This window comes from Vulpes lagopus, chromosome 4 (genome assembly GCF_018345385.1).
Source record: "Vulpes lagopus strain Blue_001 chromosome 4, ASM1834538v1, whole genome shotgun sequence".
NCBI lineage: Eukaryota > Metazoa > Chordata > Mammalia > Carnivora > Canidae > Vulpes > Vulpes lagopus.
In genome coordinates this window covers 132,436,556-132,462,177 of record NC_054827.1, presented here as the reverse complement: position 1 = coordinate 132,462,177, position 25,622 = coordinate 132,436,556, and the positions used below count along the sequence as shown (strand labels likewise).

Below are 25,622 nucleotides of genomic sequence, written 5' to 3'. Positions count from 1 at the left end.
ATAAAATGAGTATATCTGTATCATCCTATCCAGTCATTTTTTTAAAAGCTGAAGATGAATTTTTTTAAGAGTCATGGTGTCAAAATGTCATCGAAACAGCCATGCCAAAATGTCACATTTCATATTTAAAGAAAAAACCCACCTCTGATAGAAGCTGAGTGCCCAGAAGACTTTATAATTAAAATACTATCACATAATAATTGAGGTAATATACATTTTGTTAAATAGTCGAGCACCCTAATATCCTTAAAACAGAGTTTGATAAGCCTGTAAGGTCAATTTTGGCTAACAAAACACACCTAACACAGTGCATGTAACAGTATCCAGTGAATACCGGACTGTCATGGGATTATTCACTGGAAAAGAAATACCAGAACTTTGTTTTCCAACTATTCTTTTAACTAAATAATTGCTTGTGTATATTGCCATGACAGATATTTTTGAAATAAAAATGTGGGGCACCAATTCTAGTCAAGAATCAGAAGGGTACAGCTAACTTCCTATGACAGTTCTTTAGCCTTCTCTATCCTCTCTGGTACAGCCTTAGAGATGGAATTTCTTACTCAGTGTGTACATTTTTAGCAGCTCTGTTTAGAGCTGTGAGGTCTCACAGGATGAGAATAGGCATTTTCAGCCATTCTGCTTTCAGTTCTCATCCAAGGAAAGAGGTCACACATGAAAACATACTAGAACTCAACCGAAAATTGCACTTGTGGAAAAGCTTTTCTTTTCTTTCTCCAGGCTCTGAAGTAGGTTGTTGGCATGACTGGTTTTATCCATTTCCGGGGTCAGTGTCCTGTTAGCAAGAATCTGGGACTTGGAATCCAAGCATAGATTTTGGTCCAGGTTCTTACCAGCTGTGTGACCTTGGCCAGTCACAATGCCTACTTGATTTATTGTGAGGTCCACATGAGATTATGGAAGCCAAAAAGCCAAATGAGTCATATAATCATAGCATCTGTCCCTACCCAACATGCTATCTGCTCAATCTGTGTCCTCCCATTGGAATGTAAGCTCTACTCGTGCAAGGTTTAGTGGGTTTGTTCATGCTGTAGTTGCTAAAGCACATAGGAACAACTCCAGCACCTGGTAGAGATGTGATACACATTTTGTATGATTTTTTTTCTAATGGAGATCAAGCAAACTCTGTGATTCTGTAATTTGAAGGGCATCCGTACTCTTCCCCCAGAACAAAAAGCAATCAGATCTTGTTGCCCTTGAACATCTTGTCTAAATTATCTGTCATCTTGGGAAGTCTCGTGGCTGCTCCTGCCTCTAAAAAACACCATGATCTTCTTAAGAGGAAGCAAGAAGTTACTATTCCAAGAAATGTAAGTAGGAAGGCTATAGCCCAGACTGATCAGGACTAAGAAGGTAAAATTCCTGGCCATTGAAAAAGCCACGTGGGCAATTCTTTAGAAGTAATTCCACTGACAATCCATCACTTGCCCTTGAATCATTTGATTGGCTTTGTTAATGGGAATTACCGGAAGTTAGTGATGCTCTCTAGAGAAAAGGGAAGTGTTCTGCTAACCTTGCTGTGCACTGTGAAAATGAGGAACACAAGGTTGTGGTTTCTGAATGCAGTGACAGACCTTCAGGTCACCCAGCACTTTCACGAGACCACCAAACAAACTCAATGTCACATCAACTGTCTCCATTTAGAGGTCTGAGTGTGAAGCTCTTGGGATCATCAACTTCAGTACTGAATTCCAGTGCTTAACCTTCAACCACCTAAGCTCAAGTTAATTCACAATTTTTACTATATAACTCACCTTCAGTGTAATTCCAAGCCAAAAAGCAAGATAGTAACTTGCTGCTTTCTTTGGCTGAAAATACCGAACTAGTTACTTCCTTCTACAGTTAAGGGTTTTTCTAATTTTGTTAGAAAAAAAATCAGTATAAAGAAAACACAACTTACAATAAGGTCTGGAAATTGCTTCAAAGAAAGCTTTATTTACTACATACATCCTAAGAATGTACTGTAAATAGAGGAAATCTAAATAAATTTAAAAGCTTTTCAAATACAAAGCAACTAAAGATAACTAAACTGCTAGAATGTTTGAAAACAAAGAACACTAAAGCTTTTTTTTTTAACATTTATATAGTTTGTTCTTACCCCTAAAAAAAAAAAAAAGTTCACATTTCAAGTTATAAACTTAACTCAGTAGTGTATGTGAAATGGTTTTGAAACAGAAACAAACAGAACATAGATAGGAGGCTCACCAATATTTGTTTTTAAGGTAGTTTGGTAGTTGCCATGTTAAGATATCAATTTTTTTCTGTTCTTTTTATTACCCTCTTTTTTCCCCCAAATAATTTACAGGCATATGTAAAATACAGTAAGACCGCTAGATCAGAGTCTCATCCAGTGAACTTCTGTGACAATCCTTTATTAGAAGGAGACTACTTCTTTCACACAAAGTCAAGGGATGAGGATCTGATCCAAATTGCATTTTGTTGGATTATTCATTCCAACAGATTCGAGTCTGGATGCAGCTTGCTGAGTACATCATCAGGAACATTGCACAATTATTTTATGTCATTTAAGAATGATGGAAAGAAATGTTAGAAATGTTTAAAGGCCTTTGTAGGCACTCAATAATTTTATAGAACAGTTAAATAAATATTGCTTATATATAAACAATTCATCCCACCCTAAGATGGGGAGGGGGAAGGCATTTGGGAATGTCTTAATTTAAATTTAAAACAAAACTAAAATATTTGCTAAAGGCATGATCTTCTTACTAATCCATAAATAAGAGTTCAGCCATTAGCAAAAATTGAAAGATTTTATAGATCTCTGATGTGGCATAAAAACACAACTGTGTACTTGCTACCTATTGCACACCTCAATTCCTCGATGGAGCCTTTAAAAAAAAGTTCCAAGTTGATGTATTTCATAAAGTAGATGACAATCTTAACATTTTACTGTATTTTACATTCACTCTGCTAAACAAAAGCCTTGAAACAGGCACAACACTGCAACAATACATTTACTTCCTAATAATAAAACTTTTTAATAACATTGAAATAAAATGGTTTTCACTCTGCATTAAATTCTATCCCATGAACTTCTGCAACATAAAACTAAAAACCAGCATTAGGAGATTATTTACAAGCTATCTTCTAACTCATACAGGTCTCTCCTCCTCCTCCTAGGTGTGCACGCCCTAATTCAGGTCACCTCCCGCGAGCACAGCAACGGAGGAAAGCCCTGTTCAATAAACATAATATTTCCAACACCCTTGACGACCACAGACATTTTGCATTGAAACATGATAAGGCAGCTAGAAGCATAACTTTCTGTGACAAGTGCCTTTGGGTGCCTTGTCTACAATGACATTCACTGTCTCTACAAATTCATACTTCAAAAATGAATAAAATAAAAGCATTAGAAAAGGAATTAAGGCTTTATAAGGAGACATTAAATAGCTATGCAAAAATGTCTTATGGAAACTATTAAAATCTTATGCTTATGCATACTCTGCTATTGAAAATACCTCCCCAACCGAGACCAAAAAAAAAACCAAAAAAACAAAAAAACCCCACAACAAAACAAAAAAACCCAACAAAAACCCAGGAAGAAGTATAAAAACCATCAATGTTCTCTCTATCAGAGTAATTCATCTGCCCTAGACTTGCCAAACCTAGAGGTGGGACTGGGGAAATGAGTAGGGGGTTGGGGAGGGAAAGACACGTAGAGAACCAGCAGGGAAAACAGGGTGATGGTGGCAGGTGAGAGCTTTCCAGTGTTTGGACTTAGAGAAGTGTGACAAGTCTTTTCAACGTGGGCTTAAGGAGAGATCGAGTGTTTAATTTCTCAAAAAAAAAAAAAAAAAAAAAAAAAAAGAAAAGAAAAAATATATAACTGTCATAGATAACACGTGGTTAACACCGTCAACCCTTAATGCCAGCTGAAAGAGAGATTTCACTCGCTTTAAAATTGCACTTTCCAGTATAACTTTTAAAATAACATCTTATGTAGTATTTTAAAGCACTATTGTTTGTATCTTTAAATATTGAATATATCTTTTTTTGAAAATAGGTCCCTAGCTGCTCAAGTGTGCTTTTCAATATACAATTGATATATTACTGAAGATACTACAAAATAGAAATCTCTGGAGTGCAGAAGTTTAAGAAAATAACCTTCATACTGAAAATATATCCTTAAAAATACAAAAACAAAAACCTCTATACAAAGGTACTGCAGCGTACAAATGTTTTAGGAGGTGGAATTAAGGGCGCGAGCCGCCGCCAAGTCTCTGAGAAATGTCTGAACGCAGGCCGCTACGTTGAAAATAGTCTTAAAAAAACAAAAACGAAAAGACAAAACGACAACAACAACTAGTGAAAACTTCATGAATATAAAATCTTTTCAGGATGATGTCGGATAACATTCTTCACTTCGGGTGTCCGAGGCGCGCTCCGGCGGCACGTTGGTTCTTCATAAATAGCACAGTGTTCGGCGGGGGGGGCTGGGGCCGGCCTCACCCTCCCCGCGTCAGTACGTCGGGTAGACGTCGTGGATCGGCACCTGGATGGTGGCGGCGGGGAAGGCCTGAGGTATGTAGCCCGCGTAGCCCCCGTACACGGCGGCGGCCGCCGCGTTCTTCTGTAGTGTGGCGATCGTGGCGGTGGCGGGCGCCGCGAACGGGACGTAACCGGCCCCGTAGAGCCCGGCCGCGGGGATTCTCTGCACGTTTGGCGCCACCGTGTACACCGGAGTGATGGGCCGGCCCTGGGGGGGAGACGCACGAGGCTCGTTAGGGGGCCCGTTAGGGGGCCCGGGGCGCCACGGCGCGCGCTGCTGGGCTCGGCGGCCCTGAGGGAAGGCGGCGACGGGGCCTCCTCAGCGCTCCCTGGAGTTGAAGCTGGATGAGGTGACGGAGCTGCCAGGCTGAGGGGGCCGGTAAGGACTCTGCACCGGGGAGCCCATGGGGCCTGCTTCTCCCTCCCTCCCTCTCTCTCTCTCTGTCTCTCATGAATAACTAAAATCTTAAACAACTCTGCCTCTCTCTCCCTCTCTCTCTGTGTGTGTGATGTGTCTCATGAATGAATAAATAAAATCTTAAAAAAAAAAAAAAAGACTCTGGAACCTTCTATCTGCCATTCCTTTCCATCACCGTAGGCCCTAGAGGCAGCTACAAGAGAGAGTGGAGAACCTACCCTTTGTTCAGTGATTCACTGTAATTAATATTTTTTCCCCTAGGGGTGCCTGGGTCATTGGGAGTCTGCCTTCCCCGCAGGTCCGGATCTCAGGGTCCTGGGATCCAACCCTGATCAGAGACTCCCTGCTCGGTGGGGAGTTTGCTTCTCCCTGTCCCTCTACCCCTCCCTCTGCTCATGCTCTCTGTCTCTTTCTTTGCTTCCTCCCCCCCCATGCTCTCTCTCTCAAAAAAATAAAATCTTTAAAAATAGATATTTTCCTGGGGCACCTGGGTGGCTCAGTGGTTGAGACTCCTCCAACTCTGCCTAAGTCTCTGCCTCTCTCTCATGAATAAATAAAATCTTTAAAATACATGTGCAGGGGATTCCTGGATGGCTCAGTGGTTTAGCATCTGCCTTCCGCCCAGGGTGTGATCCTGGAATCCTGGGATCAAGTCCCACATCAGGCTCCCTGCAGGGAGCCTGCTTCTCCTTCTGCCTGTGTCTCTGCCTCTCTTTCCCTCTCTCTGTGTCTCTCATGAATGAATAAATAAAATCTTTTAAATAAATAAATAAAATAAAATACATGTGCATATGTGCGTGAGTGTATATGTATATATATATTTTTTCTCCTCTAAAATACATGCCAGCTGCCTCAACTGAAGGAACAGGACGCTTCAAAAACAAGAGAGGAAAACACACTGTGACAATGTTATGGAACAAAGTGTCTAGATCTCTGTAGGGGCAGCTTTTTAAGCTGTGACCTAAAAAAACCTGTGATCGTATACAATTTTCAGCAAGGGTGACTGATTGATGGTTTTGACCACCTCCCACCCGAGATATGACACCACTATATATACAGTTGACCTGAACAACGTGAGTTTGAACTGAGTGGGTCCAATTATATGTGGATTTTTTTCCAGTAAGTTCAGCACAGTACTGTAAATGTATGTAGTTTCTCTTCCTTATGATTTTCTTAGTAGCATTTTCTTTTCTTTAGCTTACATATAACACACAGAATATATGTTTCGTTGACTTATCAGTAAGCCTTCTGGTCAACAGTAGGCTGTTAGTTAAGTTTTGGCAGAGTCAAAACTTACATAGGGATTTAGAACTCTGGGGGGGGTGGTCAGCACACCTAACCCTTCTGTTGTTTAAGGGTCAACTGCACAGATGGTTCTAGAAGCTTAGAAAAGGAACCAACTAACTTGGGAAGTTGGAGAGAGCATCTTGGAAGCAGAGACATTTGAACTGGGTCTTGAAGGATAAGGAGTTTCCATGGGAGAAGGAAGTAGGGAAAGGCAAGCTAACTAAAGCTGCCTCACTGTAGATGCCACCACTAGCTCCATCAAAGTCCCTGCTACTTGGCTCCTCTCTACTTGAAAGCGTAACATACTTGTTTTCCAAACAAAGAGGTGTAAAGAGGGATGACTGTGGTCCAGGATTTCCCAAAGGGTTTGCCACGGAGCCAGTTCTGTGAGATGCTTTATGGAAAAGGGGATTTGTGGTAAAATAAAACACACATTTAACAAAATATCTAGTGCACCTTATGTTCCTCAGAATGCCCTGTAGTAAATGCTGCCCTGGCCTCTAGGTCTTAATGTACCTTCAAAATAAGCAATTCAGGATATATAAAATGGAGAATTTGATTTTTTAAAAAAATGATTTCTTACTGGATTTTCATAAGGGAATTAGTTATCATTCCTTTACAAAATCTGCAAATGAGAATCACAAAATCATGCTCAAAAGAAATTCACCACCTAAGAGCTATTTATTCAACTGTAACCAAAATAATACTAAATATTAATAAGAATGGAGGGACTATGGTCCGCTGGGCACTATTCTAAGTGTCTTATTTGTGTGACATTTTGGAATCATCACAGCCACCAATGAAGCTGGTACCACGATTATATGGAGAGGTTTGGATGTGCTAAATGACTTGCACGAGGTGACACGGCTTTTAAGGTGACTCAGGAGCCTGCACATTTAGCCCTGTATTATCTCATCTACTACAACACTAAAATAATGACTATCTCATTGACAAGAGAGAAACTTCAGAACTGGGAAGGCAGGTGGCTTACAGCAAGACACAAGCAACCTTTGCCTAACGTGTGGACATATATTTAGTGATAAATGAACAAAGGGATGACATTGAAGGGAAGGGGATATCTGAGAGAAACCTTTCCCTGTGCTATGGTCCAGCTCAACCCCTGGGCTTGGGTGGGTTGAGCATGGGGAGTTGGGGGAGGAAGGAGGAGAGAAAAAGACCTCCTTCAAGGCAAATAGCTATCCCTACTCTACTTATACCATAGATTTGTAAAGATTGAAAATACTTTGAGAAATAAATCCAAAACACTGACTGCCCATGCTAGCAAATATTTTTTAACGTGATCTATAAAGGAAATTGAGAATACAAAATGGCAAAATGGGGGCTCAGTTAGTTACATGTCTGCCTTTGGCACAGGTCATGATCCCGGGGTCCTGGGACTGAGCCCCATGGCAGGCTCCTGCTCAGCAGGGAGTCTGCTTCTCCCTCTGCCCTTACCCCATTTGTGCTCTCTCACTCTCTCAATAAATTTTTTTTTTTTTTAAAGGCTAAACAGGGGCACCTGGGTGGCTCAGCAGTTGAACATCTATCTTTGGCTCAGGTTGTGATCCCAGGGTCCTGGGATCGAGTCCTGTGTCAGGCTCCCTAGAGGGAGCCTACTTCTCCCTCTGCCTATGTCTCTGCCTCTGCCTCTTTCTCTTTGTGGCTCATGAATAAATAAATACAAATCTTAAAAAAAAAAAAAAAAGGCTAAACAGCATGTGAGCATGGGACAGACAGAGGACTATGCCTGAGGGTGTGCCACAGGAAGGTTCTAGAAGAAATGATGGGAACTGATTTCTAGCGTGGCTCCACTCAGAAGAGTGTTCCCTTCACCAGTCAGTATTGCTTAAAATGCTCCTTCCTTTGCTGTAATTTGGCAGAGAATACGGAGGTGGGTAGGTGGGTGGGGCACAGGGAACTGAATGTTCAGAAAGCACAGGGTCAAAGAATTCAATCACAGAGAACCAAGACTGGTAGGTGAGCAGCAAGGCCACACACACTAAAATGAAGTCATTCTCGGGTTCAAAAGTACATAGCTCCAGGCTTTCTGCAGGATGCCTTGAAGGAGGGGGAAAATCTCTATTGGAATCAACTGATAAGACTCTGAACAAGGACCCTGGGTGGCTCAAGTGGTTGTTGAGTGCCTGCCTTTGGCTCAGGTTATGATCCCCGGGTTCTGGGATTGAGTTCCACATCCGGCTCCCCATAGGGAGCCTGCTTCTCTCTCTGCCTATGTCTATGTCCTTGCCCCTCTCTCTCTCTGTGTGTCTTCCATGAATACATAAAATCTTAAAAAAAACAAAGAAAAAAAAAAAAAGGACCTGGATGGCAACATCTGGTGGAGACAGATAAAAGACAGAGTCTGTGATCAAGAGCATGAGTATGAGACCTGGAATTTGGGATGCTATGCACCAAGCATAAAAGTTTGCGAATTTCTTAGTGAGGAGAAATTAGAAATTATCACCAGAATCCCACACTAAGCATTGTTTGTAGCTTATTCTAGAGGTTTATAGTCAGTCCACAAGTAGTAGCTCCACTTAGCTGCCATTTTATAGCATGAGTCATTCACGACCTATTCCTTTCTGGCTTTAGGAAGTCCGGGCTTAAGGAATACTGGATGACACACTAACAGGTGAATAAATTTCAATTGGTGCGACCCTTTCTGAACAACACTGTCAAGGCTGGCGCGGAGAGAGGGCAAAAGGGAGTGAGCAGCACTGCAGGGCGGTGACTCTCAAGTCTGACCCTATTTCAGCCTTACTGAGGAGCGCGTACAAGACATGCATTCTAGAACCCCCACGGGGTTCTGTCGAGCGGGAGTCTTCTGGGGTTGGAGTCTAAGAATCTGCTTTTAACATACTCCCTGGATAATTCTTATCTAGTGGGGTAGGAGACCCCAGGCCTGAGTATCTGTGCTTGTCAAGTGATAAGGTATATGAGATTCACTGCCTCACAAAAAGGAGCTTTAACACGATTTTGTTTTGTTTGGATGAATGACCTATTCACCTATAGGTATTCCCTATGTGCTCTGCACTGAAGATAAAATATAAGATGTAGCTCTTGGTCTAGAGGAGCTTCATTAGCTGGGGACATAGAACATACTGGCAACCATATGCCAAGTAATAATGTAGGAAATGAGAAAATACAAGAGAGAGGATTTCCAAGGCTGGGTGGGTGAGAAAGATTCTAAAGGAGTCATGAGACTAAAGAGAACATACAGAAGAGAAGCTATGAGCAAAAAGGTGGGGAAGGAGGCTGGCATGGTTAAGACTGGACTGGCAGGAGGAATGGTAATACCTCGATCTGGGTGGAGGAGAGGATGAAGGGCAGATTTTGTAAAGTTTCATACATCTGTGTCTCTACAGATAGTTCTTTCTCCACACACATTCTTATATACGTATATGGATATTTCAATATTCATCTACAGGTGGGGAGTGGGGGAGGGAGAGGGGTAGAAGGAGGGACTCCCAAGCAGACCCAACACCGAGCATGGAGCCCAATGTGGGGCTCGATCTCACGACCCTGAGATCACAACCTGAGCTGAAACCAAGAATTAGACACTTAATCCACTGAGCCACCCAGGAGCCCCGAGAGAGAGAGAAAGAGAGAGAACCTATTAAAAAAAAAAAAATCTTCAAACTGCAATTTGGAATGTGAAAATGTAAGCTATCTCCCTGGACTTTGTAAGTCGGCTCCTGGACAGTAAGAACACAAGTTAAAGATTATCCAGTGTCATAAAAAAAAAAAAATCGTAGGGACGGCATTATGAGACTGTGAAGAATTACATGTGTCGTTTGGCATATTGCTTCCCATCTTTAATACAGTGATAACACTAAGGTGGTACGATTAGTATTTTAAACTTTTCTGTCCTGTCCTGATTCATAGGACACATTTCTTTCTGTCACCCCATCCTATGCTTCATCAGAGAGCTAGGCACACAGCTAATCATCTTGCTGAACAGGAAATGAATCCACAATAAAGGGAAGCCTCACACACAAATGTCGATGACCCCCACCCCAGCAGGAGCTCTACCTGGAAAGGTGGCGGCGTGGACACGGCAGGGATGACGGCGGCAGCGGCAGCGGCAGCGGCGGCGGCACTGGCTGGGTCTGGCTGCACAGCGATGGGGCTGATCATGTGCTCCATTGTGTGGATTTTCCCATCCTCGATCATTTTAGGGGCTGGCGCTGCCTGGAACATGGAATACTGGGCCCCAATGGCAGGGATGGCCACTGCAAGAAAAAGGGACAGGGAAATGCACATCGCTCTAAAGTCCCTGAGGAAGATCCGTCGCTTTCTTGCTCATTTTCAAACCAAGTTTAGTGGTCACGGGCCTCCCCTACTAACTAACACTCCCTCAGTACAGGTAACAAGGTGCTACCCAAAAGGAAGAGGGGGGAGCTGGTAAGGACGTCCCCTGCTCCCAACTTGCCAACAGGGGTCCCTTTTCCAACGAGTAGAAGTGTCCTATATCCAGGCTCTGTTTTATGACTTTAGACAGAGGCGTGATCTGTTTTACGTTGCTCATAGTGTCGATGGCATTTACGAGGAAATCCAGCGTAAGGAGTCACTTGACAGAATTTACAACATTTTTTCATAGGTGAAAAAAATTATCACCAGATTATAAAAAACGAAGCTCTATTGGGAAAATGCTTTTTGAGGCCTATGTGGCCATGCAAACCTATGGCCCAAATGCAGATTCTTTGACTCTCAGCTGGGGAAAGGAGTGTATAATCCTCAACCAGAAGAAACTCAGAGTAGCTGAGCTTCAAGGGGGGGTGGGGATTCTCTCAAAGAGCTCCTCAATCTCCCCCCATGAAACCAGGAAGAGGGCTGGAGAAGGGTCGCTCTGACTGTCCACGGATGAATTTTCCCTACGTCCGGATGCTTGCGTGGTGTGCTGATAGGGAGCTGGTGCTATGACGCGCTTACAATGAAGTTCCTTGCACGTCAGGACCAGAAAGAAGACCTTCCTCCTGTTAGGTGACCAGTGGGCACTGATTACACTGGCAAACTGGGCTGTGGGGCCTGGAGGTGAAAGCAAAGTTCAAGGTTTCTGGCTTGAATCACTTAGGTGTCCCTACCTCCCATCTACTGACCCAGCAAGAGGGGGAAGAGGCGTGCTGGAAATCAGAATCCAGGACATGAGCAGCTGCAAAGACTTTCACCACTGCCTTGTCCCCATGTGTTCTGGTGTGTCGAAGAGCACAAGAGACGCTTGTGTTTTGCGCTCCCGTGGTGGAATTTCCTACCCTTTCCACCAACTCACAGAACCAGCAATCAGCTGGACCCTCTGGCTTCCGACTGTTGGTGTAGCAACAGGCTTCAGGAAGGAGAAGACAGTCTGAGCAGGCCAGAAGGTAGAGAAGAGCCTCCTGGTCTTCTGTTGTCTTCCTCCGCCCCTCCCCGCCACTCCAACTCTGCCTACCAGGCCACAGATTGAGAAAGAGCCTAACGACTGGTGACACTCATTTGAAAAACCCACTACTGAAAAAAGTGTGGCTTGAACATGGTTGGAGCTAGACCATTCCCTTAAGCTCTGGACTAAGGGGGCCCAGGAGGCCACATTCTTGGCCTAACCTCTGGCTGCCTAGGAGAAGAGGAGCCCACGTGCAGATGAAAGCCTGAGGAAAGCCTGGGGTCACTTCAATGAGAGCGCTGGGGTTTCGGCTGAACGGATGCATTCTATCTCTGGTTTATACTGACCTGTACCAGGTTTAATGGCAACTGGATTGACGGCAGAGATTTCCAAATTCGGTACAAGTTCATATCCTTTTTCTTGCTGCTTTCCTTTTCCTTCGTGATATCGGCTATAAATACCACGGCCAGCTGAATATCCCCCAAGGTAGGAACCCCTGGGCCCTGGGGCTCTGCTGCCAGCTGCACCTCGACCCCGGCCTCTTATGCTGCCTGCTTATGATAACAACACAAAAAATGATGAGCATCCAACAGTGACCAGACAAGAGGCAGATCTGAAGCCAAGGTTCTTGGCATTTCGAGGTCTGCCCTGAGCCTAGTTGCAGGTGGTTACCCTACTCTGCCCTTCAGTGAGCTGGTAAGATGCTTCCCACATTCTGCTCTGGCCTAGAATCGTACCCTAAGTGCGCCTGCTTAACGCAAGAGATGAACTTGCACAAAAAAAAAAAAAAAAAAAAGAGAGATGAACTTGCACGGGGAGTTCCTAGGTTTGCGACCGCCGCTTCAATAAAGAAACACATTCCTAGGCTGCAAAAAAAAAAACACGTTAGATCTGCAAGGGGATCAGCTGGTTCACCTTCCTCGTTTTCTGCGTGAGAAAACTGGCTGAGGGAGGTTCAAGGGACTGATGAAAGGCACAGAGCCAGTGCATCTGATGACGGCAGGACCCAGAACCTCAGTACCGGTTTCCCCGTGGAATGCCTGCTCTCCGTCTTACCCTGCCCAGTACTTCACAAACACCACCACCACCACCACCACCGCCAGCACCACCCCGACAATGTGACAACGTTGTGCTTCCTGCTTCCCAACATCCTCAAGAGTTCGTTTCACAGGGAGGCTTTAAGCCTTACCTACGCATCGACTAGGGGACTAGCCCCAGACTGGGTAGGCCCTGGGAAAAGGCGGCACGCAAGGAGCGGCTGCATGTGCTCACCCCATGCATACAAAGGATCTGCATTTCCCTCACTGCCAGGGCGGCGAATGCCCCAAGTGCCAGCAAAGGGCAGACCCCAGAACTGACCGGCAGGGAAGCGTGGCAGGGTGAGTGGGGGAGGGGGCGCACCTCCCAGCTCAGCGGGTTGCAGCCGGGGCACCCCTGCCGCTGCCCGGGTCACCTGGCCCCAGGCCCCCGCTCCCGGCCCTGCTCAACAGTCCCCACTAACCTTTCACAAAGTAGTCTCTGTTGGGCCCGATGAGCGCGTTGTAGGGGTAGCCGTAGTAGGCGAGCGTGTAGGGGTCGCAAGAGTACACGTAGCTGGGCTGCGGCGCCGCCGCCTCGGCCGCGCCGCCGCCCTTGGCCGCCTTCTGGTAGCGCGAGTACTGCTCCTTGTCCACGGGCTTGGCCAGCGTCACCTCGAGGCACGAGCCCTCCAGCTCGGTGCCGTTGAGGTTGTTCATGGCGAGCACCGCGTCCTCGCGGCTGGCGAAGTGCACGAAGGCGTAGTCGCGGATCTTCTTGACGCGCTCCACGCAGCCCGGGTTGAACTGGCCGAAGCTCTTCTTGATGGTGTCCTCGGTGGTCTCGATCATGAGGTTGCGCACGTAGAGGATCTTCACGGTCTCCATGACGTCCTCGTCCACGTCGATCTCGGGCTCGGCCCAGTCCACGGCGATCTGGTGGCCCCACAGCTGGATGCGGCCGGGCATGAGCTTGCGGCGCGCCATGGCGGCGGCGCGGTGGCTCTCGTACTCGACGAAGGCGAAGCCGCGGTTCTTCATCTTGTCGGCCGCGCTGGCGTACACGATGACGTCCAGCACGCCCTCCGTGACCTTGGCGATCTCCTCCAGGATCTCCTCGCGCTTCTTCATCTTGGGGATGCCGCCGATGAAGAGGCGGCAGTTGTCCACGCTGCAGCACACGCCGAGCAGGCGGCCCGGGCGGATCTCGTGGTTGTTGAGCTCGCGCACGGCGCGCTTGGCCTCGCTCTTGTGGCAGTACATGACGAAGGCGTAGCCGCGGTTCTTGCCGTCGAAGTCCATCATGAGGCGCAGCTCGTAGATGCGGCCCACCGCCTCGAACACGGGCACCAGCTCGTCCTCGTACACGTCGCGCGGGATCTTGCCCACGAAGACCTCGCAGCCGCGCTGCGGGTGCGGGCCCTCCCAGCCGGGCGGCGGGCCGCCGTACTTGCGCTGCCCGTTCTCCTGCACCATGCGGTAGCCCGTGCGCGCCAGCAGCGCCAGCAGCGCCGCCTCGTTGGGCGCCCCGGCCACGCCCTCGGGCGCCTGGGCGGAGGCGGCGCCGCCCGCCGCGGGGTCGCTGCTCATGGCTGCGGCGGCGTCCTCTGCGGTCATGGTGTCAAAGGCATCCACGGCTGGCGGAGACCTGGGGCGGAGGCAGAAGGGCGGTGAGCGAGCGGGGGGCGTGCACCGCGCGGGTCCCCCCCCCCCCCCCCCCCCCCCCCCCCCGCCCAAACGCGGCTCCTTCAGCCACACGCACGGCGCGCGCGCTGGGCCCCAGCAGGTGCTTCGATGAGAGCCAAGGGCAGCGGCTCTAAGTGAGGCAGCTTGTTTTGCAGGAAAAACCAGAAGTGACTCTGGGCGGGGGGAGGGGGGGGAACACACACACACACACACACACACACACACACACACACACAAATCAGAATGAGCAAGTACTTCCGCCTAATCAGTACCCCCACAGCCCCGACGCGCAGAGAACCTGTTGTAATGGCCAGCGGGAACCTCACACTCTTGCAAGCAAATGGCAACATCTTTTGCTCAATTCCTGCACTGGCAACTCAGATTGATTTCCTTTCAGTTCTACCATTTTTACCCCACGTGTTTTCCTCTGGCACACAAAGCCTCTTTCATTGCTTGCTTTTTTTTAAAAAAAAAAAAACACGGTCTTCTCCATTGAGGAATGGAAATGGAGCAGCGTATTTAGGTTGTCGAAGAAAACTTTGAGGTCTCATTTATGCAACATAGATACAGACATGTGTGCTGAAGCTTTTTTTTTTTTTTTTTTTTTTTTTACAAGAGTCAAATGGGACATCCACATTGCCAGGAACTTGGCCTAGGAACTGTGTGGTAAGAGATGGTAACTCTGATGTTTATGGTGTCATTTAGGCTGAAGTCTCGGTAGAAACCATTCATGGACTCCCCGGGAGCTTGTGAAGCAGCTACTACCTGGTAAGCCACAGTTCAGCTTTGGAGAACTGGCACATGCATTATCTTATCCCATCTTCTTAATCTCCTTACACGGAAAGTGATACTATCATTACTCCTAATTTGTCTATAGGCTCAGAGAGGCTGGGTGAATTGCCCACTTTACACAGCAAGTGTCAACTCCTACCGGGACTTGAATCCAAGTCACCTTGGCTCCAGATTCCATGTTCTCTCTTCAAAAGCAGGGCTGTGCAATAGACCTTTCTGTGATGATGGAAAAGCTGTCACTAGCCACTTATGGCTACTGAACATTTAAAATGGGGCTAGTGTTAACTGCTGACCTCAGTTTTTTGTTTCATTTAATTAACTTAAATAGCCCTGGGGAGCTGGGTGGGTCCGTGGGTTAAATGTCCAACTCAGTTTTCAGCTCAGGTCATCATCTAGGGTTGTGGGATCTAGCCTATACTGGCCTCTAAGCTCAGCAGGAGTCTGCTTGAGATTCTCTCCCTCTCCCTTTGCCCCTCTCCCTACTCACTGTCTCTCTAAAATACACAGGGGTGTCTGGGTGGCTCAGTCAGTTAAGCATCTGCCTTCAGCTCAGGTTGTGATCCCCAGGTTCTAGGATCAAGCCCTGCATCAGTGTCCTTGCTCAGTGGGTTGTCTGCTTCTTCCTCTCCCCCTGCCTGCTGCTCCCCCTGCCTGTGTTTTCTCACACACATGCGCTCTCTCTGTCAAATAAATAAATAAAATGTTTAAAGATAAAATAAATCTTAAAAACAAAATAGCCATGTACAACAGTGCAATTCTAAACCATGCCACCTTCACTCATACAGTACAGGGCTCTGTGGAGATGATTTTAAATATACAATAAGGTTATCATTAGGAGCTTTGTACTGTGCTTTTGCAAAATGGTTCTTTGAAAAGCGGAGTTTATTTCATTTTTTGGGCTACAAAAGTATTCAGGTAAATTTTATGGAAAATTAAGAAAAGCAGGAAAAGAAGTAATTCCTATTACTCCTATTCAATGACAGCCAGAGCTAAACTTTCCCACCTTTTTTTAAAAATAGGATTTTGGGGGTGGGGGGTGGGGTGGGGAATAGAACTTGGCTTCCAACAAATTTATATCTTGCTGCTTTGCTTCATTTTATAAGCATGCCTCCACATTCTTAAAACTCTTTGTAAAAACAATTTTAAATGGCATAGTTTCATCATTCAACTGGAATCTGGAACATTATTTTTAAGAATTTACCAAGAGGAATTGTGTAGAATACTAGGGGAAACTTCAGGAATAATTAGGTAAATTTGATCTTTGAAAGAAAAAAAAAAAAAAACAGAAAAATTATAGGGACACAGTAAAGGTCTGAGATGCTTATTTGCCAGCTGGCTAAACCATACTTCCTTGGTTCATTTGTTGTAACATCAAGGGGCAGTATGATTTAGTGAGAATTGTGAATGAAGAGAATTGTAACACATGTTATGACTTGGATGTACCGTGAAGACACTGTGCTAAGTGAAATAACCCAGACACAAAAGGACAAATATTGTATGATTCCACTTATATGAAGTATCTAGAATAGACAAATTCACAAAGTTAGAAAGTAAAATCATGGTTGCTGCAAGATAGGGAAGGGGAGAATGGAGCGTTAGTGTTTATGGAGTTTCAATTAGAGATGATGAGAAAGTTCTAGAGTTGGATGGTGGTGATGGTTATACAACAATGTGAATGTACTTAATGCCACTGAACTGTATACTTAAAAAGTTAAAATGGTTAATTTGGTTATGTATATTTTACCACAATTAAAAAATACTTGAAAGTGACAAAGATGAGTGATGCAAAAAGGACAAAAATAAAATCCAATAAAATTAGGATTTTGTTAGAGGCCAGTAAAAAAAAAAAAAAAAAAAAAAAGGCACAATGAAGAGGTTTAACACATTCAAGAACATCTTGTGGCCTACAAACTCCATTCTCCGTATCTTCCTAATAGACTGTCGTTAAATAAATTGTATGGTGTGCCGCTCAATGAATTTTTAAGGCCTAAAGCTTAGATAAATAAGAGATATATGATTTATGTAATGCCTTAAAAAAGGGTACTATACCACTAATATGACGCTTCTCTCAGAGATGTAGCAAAATACCTAACTTATTACAACTAAACAAGCTTTAGACCAAGGTCCTGGCAGCTATGGCCATGGGCCAAATACAGCCTGCCATTCGTTTTTATAAATAAAGTTTTTTTTTTTTAAAGATTTTATTTATTTATTCATGAGAGACACACAGAGAGAGGCAGAGACACAGGTGGAGGGAGGAGCAGTCTCCCTATAGGGAGCCCGATGCGGGACTCAATCCCAGGACCCCGGAATCACGACCTGAGCCAAGGGCAGATGCTCAACCGCTGAGCCACCCAGGTGCCCCTATAAATAAAGTTTTATCAGAACACAGCCATACCCTTAAAAAAATATTATCTATGGTTGTTTTTGCAGTACAATGGCAGAGTCAAACAGTTCAGAGATTATATGGCCCGCCAAACCTAAAATAGTTCCTATCTGGCTTTTGGAGAACGAGTTTGCTGACCTCTGCTCTAGGAGATGTGCAGAGAACATCCGTGGTACTAAGTAGCATAGATTGCTATTGATACGTATTACAGTCACATTTTCCTCGGTTTCCTATGCAGAGCAATGTCAGGACCAACTTTTAAGTTCTAACATATTTTAAAGACAATCTTCTTGATCTGGCTCCCCCCCCCCCCCCCCCCCGGTCTAAATTGTTTGCCATTTAAGTGTATGGTCACATTTATGAGACCTGGAAGAAGAGAAATCTGGTGAGGGTGGCTGGCTCGGCTTCTAACACTTGTATGTGCACAATAATAATTTCTTAAGAGGCACAATCACAGAAGGGTTCGTGTTCATTTATATTCATTCATTCTGCAAATATATATTGAGTGCCTACTATGTGCCAGATGCCAGTGGACCTCATTCTCATGGAGCCTACCTTGGAGTTAATGGAACTAGAGAATTATGCTTCAAGTCCTAAAAAGCTGGGGAGAACTAGGGCATCTTGTATTTGTGCTCAATGTCCAGAGACTGCCTCAAAAGAGTTGTACCTCAATATTATTAACAATTTGTTTCTAATAAGACTGTAGTTTCCCAGGGGATCCCTGGCTGGCTCAGTGGTTTAGCACCTGCCTTCAGCCCAGGGCGTGATCCTGGAGTCTCAGGATTGGGTCCCTCATCGGACTCCCTGCATGGAGTCTGCTTCTCCCTCTGCCTGTGTCTCTGCGCCCCCCCCCCCCGTCTGTCTCTCATGAATAAATAAATAAAATCTTAAAAAAAAGACTATAGTTTCCCAACTTAAAAGCATAGCCACTATCATTATCATGTTTTAAGAGATTAATTTAGAATACCCTCTTTAGAAGGGTAGAGGGTGGGAGTGTATATGTGCATGTGGGTGTTTGGAGGGGGGCGTCTGAAGAGTGAGATATACTATCTTTAAATAACAAGATTCTTCATGTGTAGAGGATTGAACACAATGAGTAGTAAGTATACTTCGTAAGTTGAACCTTATCTGTGAGTAAAAACCAACAACAAAAACTTGGATAAATGGCACAGAATTATCCACTCAATGTAAGATAGTTTAAGATTTCATTTATTTATTTATTTGAGAGAGAGAGAGTGGGTGGGGGGCTCAAGCCGACTCCACCCGAAGCCCAATGCGAGACTCAATCTCATGACCCTGAGATTGTGACCTGAGCTGAAACCAAGAGTCAGACACTTAACCAACTGAGCCATCAAGGCACCTCAATGTAAGAGTTTTAAAATAGATTGGGTAGTCTGATTTAGGCTGCCTACCATGCTGAATAAAGGCACAGTTTCTGGAGTTAGAGATCTAGAGCCAAAACTTGGCTCCTCTGCTTACTAGTTGTGAACCTGGGAAAAGCTACTTAACCTCTTAAAGCCTTAATATTCTCTCATCTTTAAAATGGTGACAATGATGGCTAATGTTTATCGAATGCCCATTATGTGCCAGGCAGTGTGCTATTCTCTTTACATGCATTAACTCACTCCAAGCCTCAGAAAGTCTGTATGGGATATTATAATCTTTGCCTTACAGATAAGGAAACTGAGGCACAGAGAGATTAAGTAGATTCTCAGTTCATGAGCATCAGAGCTGATATCTGAGCGTTGAGAGTCTGGTTTAGAGTCTGTATGTACCACAGCTGCCCCTAAGTGATTCTTATCACAGGGCTGTGGTGAGGAGTAAATGAAATGACCCATGTAACGCTCCTGGCATAGAATGTAGCACTAAGTGTTCAAAAGATGTTAGAAGAAATGTGAACTTTAAAAAAATATATATTTGAACTTGAGGTGAGAATCTTGCTCTTATGCAGGACTCTTGTGTTTACAGGGAAACAAGAGGTGTATCTCAGCCAACCTCAAACCAGTCAGTATGAGAAGCCTAGCCTGTGAGTTCTGGCGTGGACCAGTGTACTAGAGTCTCCCAGATTCCATTCTTAGCAGGTAAGCTGTCTGGCAGTGTGATTCTCCACTGGCAGTGTGGCAAAGGCATCCAAGTGTAAGCCTGTTTTTCACCTAAACTTTGGCTATAACAGTCTGCAGAGGCTTTTCCAGAAGGAACCTGAAGAGACTTGCTGCATTGGATGTAAAAAGGTCCAGTCATCCGCATGGATGCCAGGTCCCCCAAGGCAGGACCCTCCCAACACAACGCCATCCTTGCACACGCAAAAAATGCATCTGTCTTCATCGACGGCTGCTAGCTGACAAACGTGGCAATATGTTTTAAACGTTTATTCACAGTTTGACGTATCAAACAGTGAAAAATATATTTTCAAATCCAGCTGTTATTTTGAACTATTAGAGTTTTTGTTGTCTTTGTTTTAGGTCAAGTTTGAGCTTGTCAGGGTAAAATACAATTTCAAGGCTAAATCGGACTTAAAGCAGACATAAATCAAGGATTTAAATACTCTTTTGAGTAGTGGTTCAGAGTATCTTTCAGGAGGATTTTAACTTTGAACTGGTACATTTTAGAGGGCAAGGAACACCACCATACGGGGAAAGCATTTCCAATGTTTGCCAACAAGTCTTTACTTAGGTTTAAACACAGAATGCATACACTCTAGAATTATCCAAACTACTAGTTAACTCTGGTTCACAGCTGTAGGGATGTGTGCGTGTGCATGTGCATGCATGCACGTACGTCATGTACTTGGGATTAATGTGCAATTTGGAATTCAGGGGAGAGTTTCATTTGCTGACGAATGGACCCATTGCAATCTGAAGATAATATACAGAGGTAAGCAGTGTCTCCCAGCGCCAGCTGGAACCTAATTCAGTGGAAGGTTTTAGAATGTATTTATTCAAGAGGTAATTCAATCTCTGTTTGTGGTTAGATTTCTATTGTGATGTCCCTTATTTATACCACAGAATTTTTGTCTTTACTAATAGTCACTTCTTAGGCAGGGCCTAGCAGATAGGTATAATAAACTGTACAACATAATAAAACACGTAACCTACTGGAAGATTCTGGAAGACTGAAGACTTTGAAGTCAGAGAAATACGAGTTCAAACCGTGACTATGCCACTGTCAAATGAGGCAAATTACTTCAGCTCCATGACCACAGGTTAGGATGGTTCTAGTAATAGCACCCATTTCAGAGGCTTGGATCCCGGATCAAGTGATATTTAATGCCACAAATCAAGGAGGGGGGGTATATCAAAGGCCAACTTCTGCAAAAAGCTTCCAAGATTTGGCCTCACCCTGAGCGGTTATCTTACTGCCCTGGGCCCACATGACCACCACCCATTAGAGTACACAACAGAGAACATTCCCACCACCAGCCAGAGACCTCTGGCACTGGGACATTTCTATTACCTCAGAGTTTGGAAAGCACTGAAGGAGTTCCACTCAAAATGGAAACAGAATACTTGGAATTTACCTGGAAGCCCAAACAATAAGCTGAAGATTGGAGCACAGGGTGCCCCCGCCCCCTATCTCCACTAGCAACCTCCTGCTATTTGAAGGCATGGGCCTTGCGACACATAAAAATCCTTCCATGACTCTCTCTTACTTACGTAAAATCCCAAAAGGATAAAGAGGTGATATTCTGGGCCATACCTTTGTCAGCTCCTGGCTAATCTGAGAAGAGTTAATTCACAAAGGGTCTTAAACTATGTTGATGCTTGTACAGATTTTGTTATGGCAAAGCACACCATTCAATGAATGATTGTGTTTGATAAACAGATACAAAGCCAAGAGACTCACTTTTCCCAGGCATTTCTATCAACACATCGCTGAAAATGAAGCATTTTGCTGTGGGTTCCCAGGGAAGCTGGCTGCAGAGGGGAAAAGCTACTGGCTTTTTGCAGTAGGAGTGGGTGGGTTTTCTACGGGTGTTTGGCAGCACATAAATACCTGTTAAGAATCTGTTATCAGGTTCCCTTTAAATAAGCATTACACACTTACATTTTTTTCTTAACAGGTTGATGGGGTAATGCTGAAAAAAAAAAAATGAATCCCACAAAGTCGGCACACATCTGCCTCCTGGATTAAGTTTTCTCAAACTATAAACAAGCAGTTAAAGGGATTTCTGGTTTCACCCCTTATCTTGGCTCCTTTGACCCAAACTTTTGAGGGATCTGGCAAGGAACAGAAAGGCTGATGGGCAGATACAGACAGGAGAAGGAAGAAGGAGAAACAGTAATGGTTTTTATCATATAACAGTAGCTTGAAATTATATAGTGTTCTGCAATTTGTAAAATTCTTTCACATAGATAATCTAATTTCATAAAATCCCAGAATTTGAGCTGCAAAGGGACCTTTGGTATCATTTAATCCCAAGTTTCTCAACTTTGTTCCTTATTGACATTTGGGATGCGATAGTTCTTTGTTGTGGGGTGCTACCCAGTGCAGTGTGCCATGTCCTAGCATCCCTGACCTCTACCTACTGGATGTGCAAGCCCCTCCACCTGTGACAAACCAAAATGTCTCCTGGAGGCAAAATTGCTCCCTGTTGAGAATTCCAGATCAAGTCTGACTATCTTGGAGTGATAACCAGACTATATACTTGCACGCGGAAAGTATTACTTAAATAGTAAGAGAAGTTGTTGTTATTTTATACTTGCCACTCCCAGCATGGGCTTGGCATCTTCTTCTGGGTCTTATTGTCAAAGCTGTCAAGACCGAGAAATGTGCAACATCTTTCAAAGGTCCAGTGTATCTCTGATACCAAATTGCTCATTTAATTTGTTTGAAATTCTATCAATTTTCAAACCAAACCACTACCACCATACGGCCCCGTCAGGTGGATTCTCTTGTCAAACTGATTTGTCAGCACAGGCAAGCTGATGGGAGTGGGTCACACAAACACTACTTCTGAAATCAGCCTAAGGGACTGCCAAACTATAGAAGTGCCTCATTTAAATTCAGACCTCTCTGCTACATGGGCACAGGAAGACTGCTGGCATCTGCAGGGCCCGTCTCAAATGTCACTGCTGGTTTCTTTAATAATGTAGAAAGCTTTACTTAAGATTCAGAAGACTTCTGTTTTGTTTTTAAAGATTTTGTTTACTTATTTGAAAGAAAGAGGTCACACTCAGGTGGAAGAGTAGAGGGAGAAGCAGACTCCCCTGCTGATGCAGGGCTCAATCCCAGGACCCTGGGATCATGACCTGAGCCGAAGGCAGATGCTTAACCAACTGAGCCACCCAGATACCCCTAGAGTTTTGTTTTTTAAAAAAGAGATACTGTGGGGATGCCTGGGTGGCTCAGTGGTTTAGCGCTGCCTTCAGCCCAGGGTGTGATCCTGGGGACCAGGGATCGAGTCCCACGTCGGGCTCCCTGCATGGAGCCTGCTTCTCCCTCTGCCTGTGTCTCTGCTTCTCTCTGTGTCTCTCATGAATAAATAAACAAAACCTTTAAAAGAGAGAGAGAGAGAGAGAGAGAGAGAGAGAGAGAGAGACTGTGAACAATCTCTAAAAATATTCTTCTGGAACAGCCAATTCGCTGGTACTAAAATCAATATCTGTACCCTTTAGGCAAAAGGTAGTGATGTGATGGAAAAGATCATTCAGCCATATTTATGTATGCATGCATTCATTCACTCATTCATTCAAATGATGATTGGACATTTGGCTGTGTGCCAGGCTATGCTAGGTCTTGGGGATACAGTGGTGACTGCTGCATGGCCTTTGGGGTTCCTAGTCTACCAAGGGTAGACAAGGGAAGAGAGGAAAGAGGCTGAGGGAAACCAAGAGCAAAGATGAGTAGCCACATATGATCATTCAACGCCAGGAGGTCACATATGTCCTTTCAACACTGTACTGAATGCCAGAGCTTGATAGTGCCAATAGCTTAATAAAGTATACGAGCAACAGAGACCATGGGTTGAAACAGGACCCAGGGAGTCGCCCTGCTGTAACAAGGACTGAAAATCTGCACATATCTGCTTTAATCATATTTAGAGACCGCTGGAAATTCTGCAAGAGTGAAGTCCTCCTTATCCTCCTGTACTTAGAACTAAAATGTTATCATATGATATTAACTTATAACAAACCTGATACATACGTAATGATGATGTGATCCAATAAATTCATTAAAATCATAAAAACCAAAATCCATTTTATTGAGCATCTTTGTGACACACACACACTCTGGTGACTGCCGTTCTTTCAGTACAGTGATCATTTCGGAGGAGGAGGACACAGCTTCACAGCATGTCTAGTATTTCCAGAAAAGTGGCTACAGAGTGTGCTTTTCACTTACATGCTGAGAAGAGAGCAGCAGTGAGAGAGAAACAGGACTTCGATGCAATCCTCTCTAGAGGGAAAGAGATGGACTAAAAATAACATCTCAATGAGTTTCTGAAATGTTTTAAAACTCTTGAGTGAATGACAGCTGCCATTTTTGAGCACCAATTTTGTGTACAATACACCTAAAGGTAGATATTTGATTTTTCATGACACTCCTAGGAATTGAAGTTGACAATGTGGGTTCTACATTGGGAGAGCTAGAGATCTACTGGCCAAGTACAGCCCCCAGGGCCAAATTCAACCCTGTGGCCATTTTTACAAAGTTTTGTTGGAACGTGGCCATGCCCATTTGTTTACATATTGTGTATGGCTGCTTTCATTTGAGTTGCTGCAGCAGAGACTGTAAGGCCTGTGAAACCTAAAATATTTACGGACTGGCCCTTAACAGCAAAAGCCTCTTGTTCTAGGGTCAGATTTCCTGGGTTTGAGCCGCCAGCTCTTTATTTGTGTAGCTGTATGATAGTTAAGTCATTTATTTTTATTTTTCTAAAGATTTAATTAATTAATTAATTAATTAATTAATTATGAAACAAAGAAGCAGAGACATAGGCAGGGGGAGAGGGAGAAGCAGGCTCCCTACAGGGAGCCCGATGCGGGACTCAATTCCAGGGTCCCGACTTGAGCCAAGGCAGACACTCAACCCCTGAGCCACCCAGGTGCCCGGGTTAAGTCATTTAAATGTTAGCTGTTACTGCTCCCTTTCAAAGATCAGGTGAGTTTAAGGCTCAGAGACATCAAACAGTTCATCCAAGATCACTCGCAATTGAAACTTAGTTGATGACAAACCCACACTCTTTCTCCATGGTACTCTGCAATTTCCTTAGTATTAGCAGGGTCAGCTATAGCCATTGTCAACAGAGTAAACCCACGATCAGTGCAAAATGGGCATTGGTTCAAGGAGGTCCAAGCACAGACACTGCACTGTGTGCCTCAGCGCACCTCCCACCCTGCCCGCCCCTTCCCTGGGCTTTCAGATCCATGCACAGCCTATTTCTGGCCCTTCGCCAAGTAGTTACATGTTCAAATTGTATTTCTAGACATAAAAATCTATTGAATTAAATTCTTAAGTAGAAATATAGAAGGAAAAAAAAGAAATATAGAAGGACTAGAATTCACATAATCCAGATGTTTCAGTAAGAAGATGGGACCATAATGAAGCAGTGGGTACCGTGGTTCCACACCCAGGCTCTGGAGCCAGGCTGCCCAGCTGCACATCCCGGCCCCACCACCTGTGAAACAAGGGCCATCACACAGGCCACTTACTCTCTCTGAGCCTCAGTCTCATCACCTATAGAAGGGTGATAATAGACCTCATGATGCTGTGGGGATTAAATGAGACAATACATATAAAGCACCTAGAAAGGTACCTAGCTTAGGTAAATGCTCAAATCCCATCATCATCATCATGATTATTGTTTTAGTTGGGCAAAGCTGTAGATGTGTTACAAGGATGTTCTCTTTGTAGAGCACTATATAGCCAAAGCTTAGAATCACACAATTTCTGCTTGATAATGCAATTTTAAAAGCTAAACAATTTGAGGGACTTTGCTCCCAAATTTTTCTGGACAAACTGAAAGGGAACTTATATAAATGTTGCCTTCTTTATTTATATGGGAAAGCGTTTTAAGACACTACATGTGAGGGGCGCCTGAGTGGCTCAGTCAGTTGAGCATCTGCCTTCAGCTGAGGTCATGATCCCAGGGCTTATGTTGGGCTCCCTGCTCAGCAGGAAGTCTGCTTCTCCCTCTCTTCCTCC

General features: G+C 44.6%; 1 protein-coding gene across 2 annotated transcripts in view; it reads right to left on the bottom strand.

The window, feature by feature from the left end:
* Nucleotides 1–1,928: 1,928 nt before the first annotated feature.
* Nucleotides 1,929–25,622, bottom strand: part of RBM47 (RNA binding motif protein 47) — a 43,005-nt gene continuing 19,311 nt past the window's right edge. The window contains exons 2-5 of one of the 2 annotated variants that reach the window (XM_041752063.1): nucleotides 13,099–14,261; nucleotides 11,945–12,148; nucleotides 10,271–10,470; nucleotides 1,929–4,741 (exon numbers count right to left, since the gene is read on the bottom strand). In XM_041752063.1, the coding sequence (XP_041607997.1) occupies nucleotides 4,505–4,741; nucleotides 10,271–10,470; nucleotides 11,945–12,148; nucleotides 13,099–14,261 (1,804 nt within the window). In that variant the 3' untranslated portion in view covers nucleotides 1,929–4,504. Of the gene's footprint in view, nucleotides 4,742–10,270; nucleotides 10,471–11,944; nucleotides 12,152–13,098; nucleotides 14,262–25,622 lie in introns of both variants that reach the window. The other variant, XM_041752062.1, reaches the window with a different exon arrangement.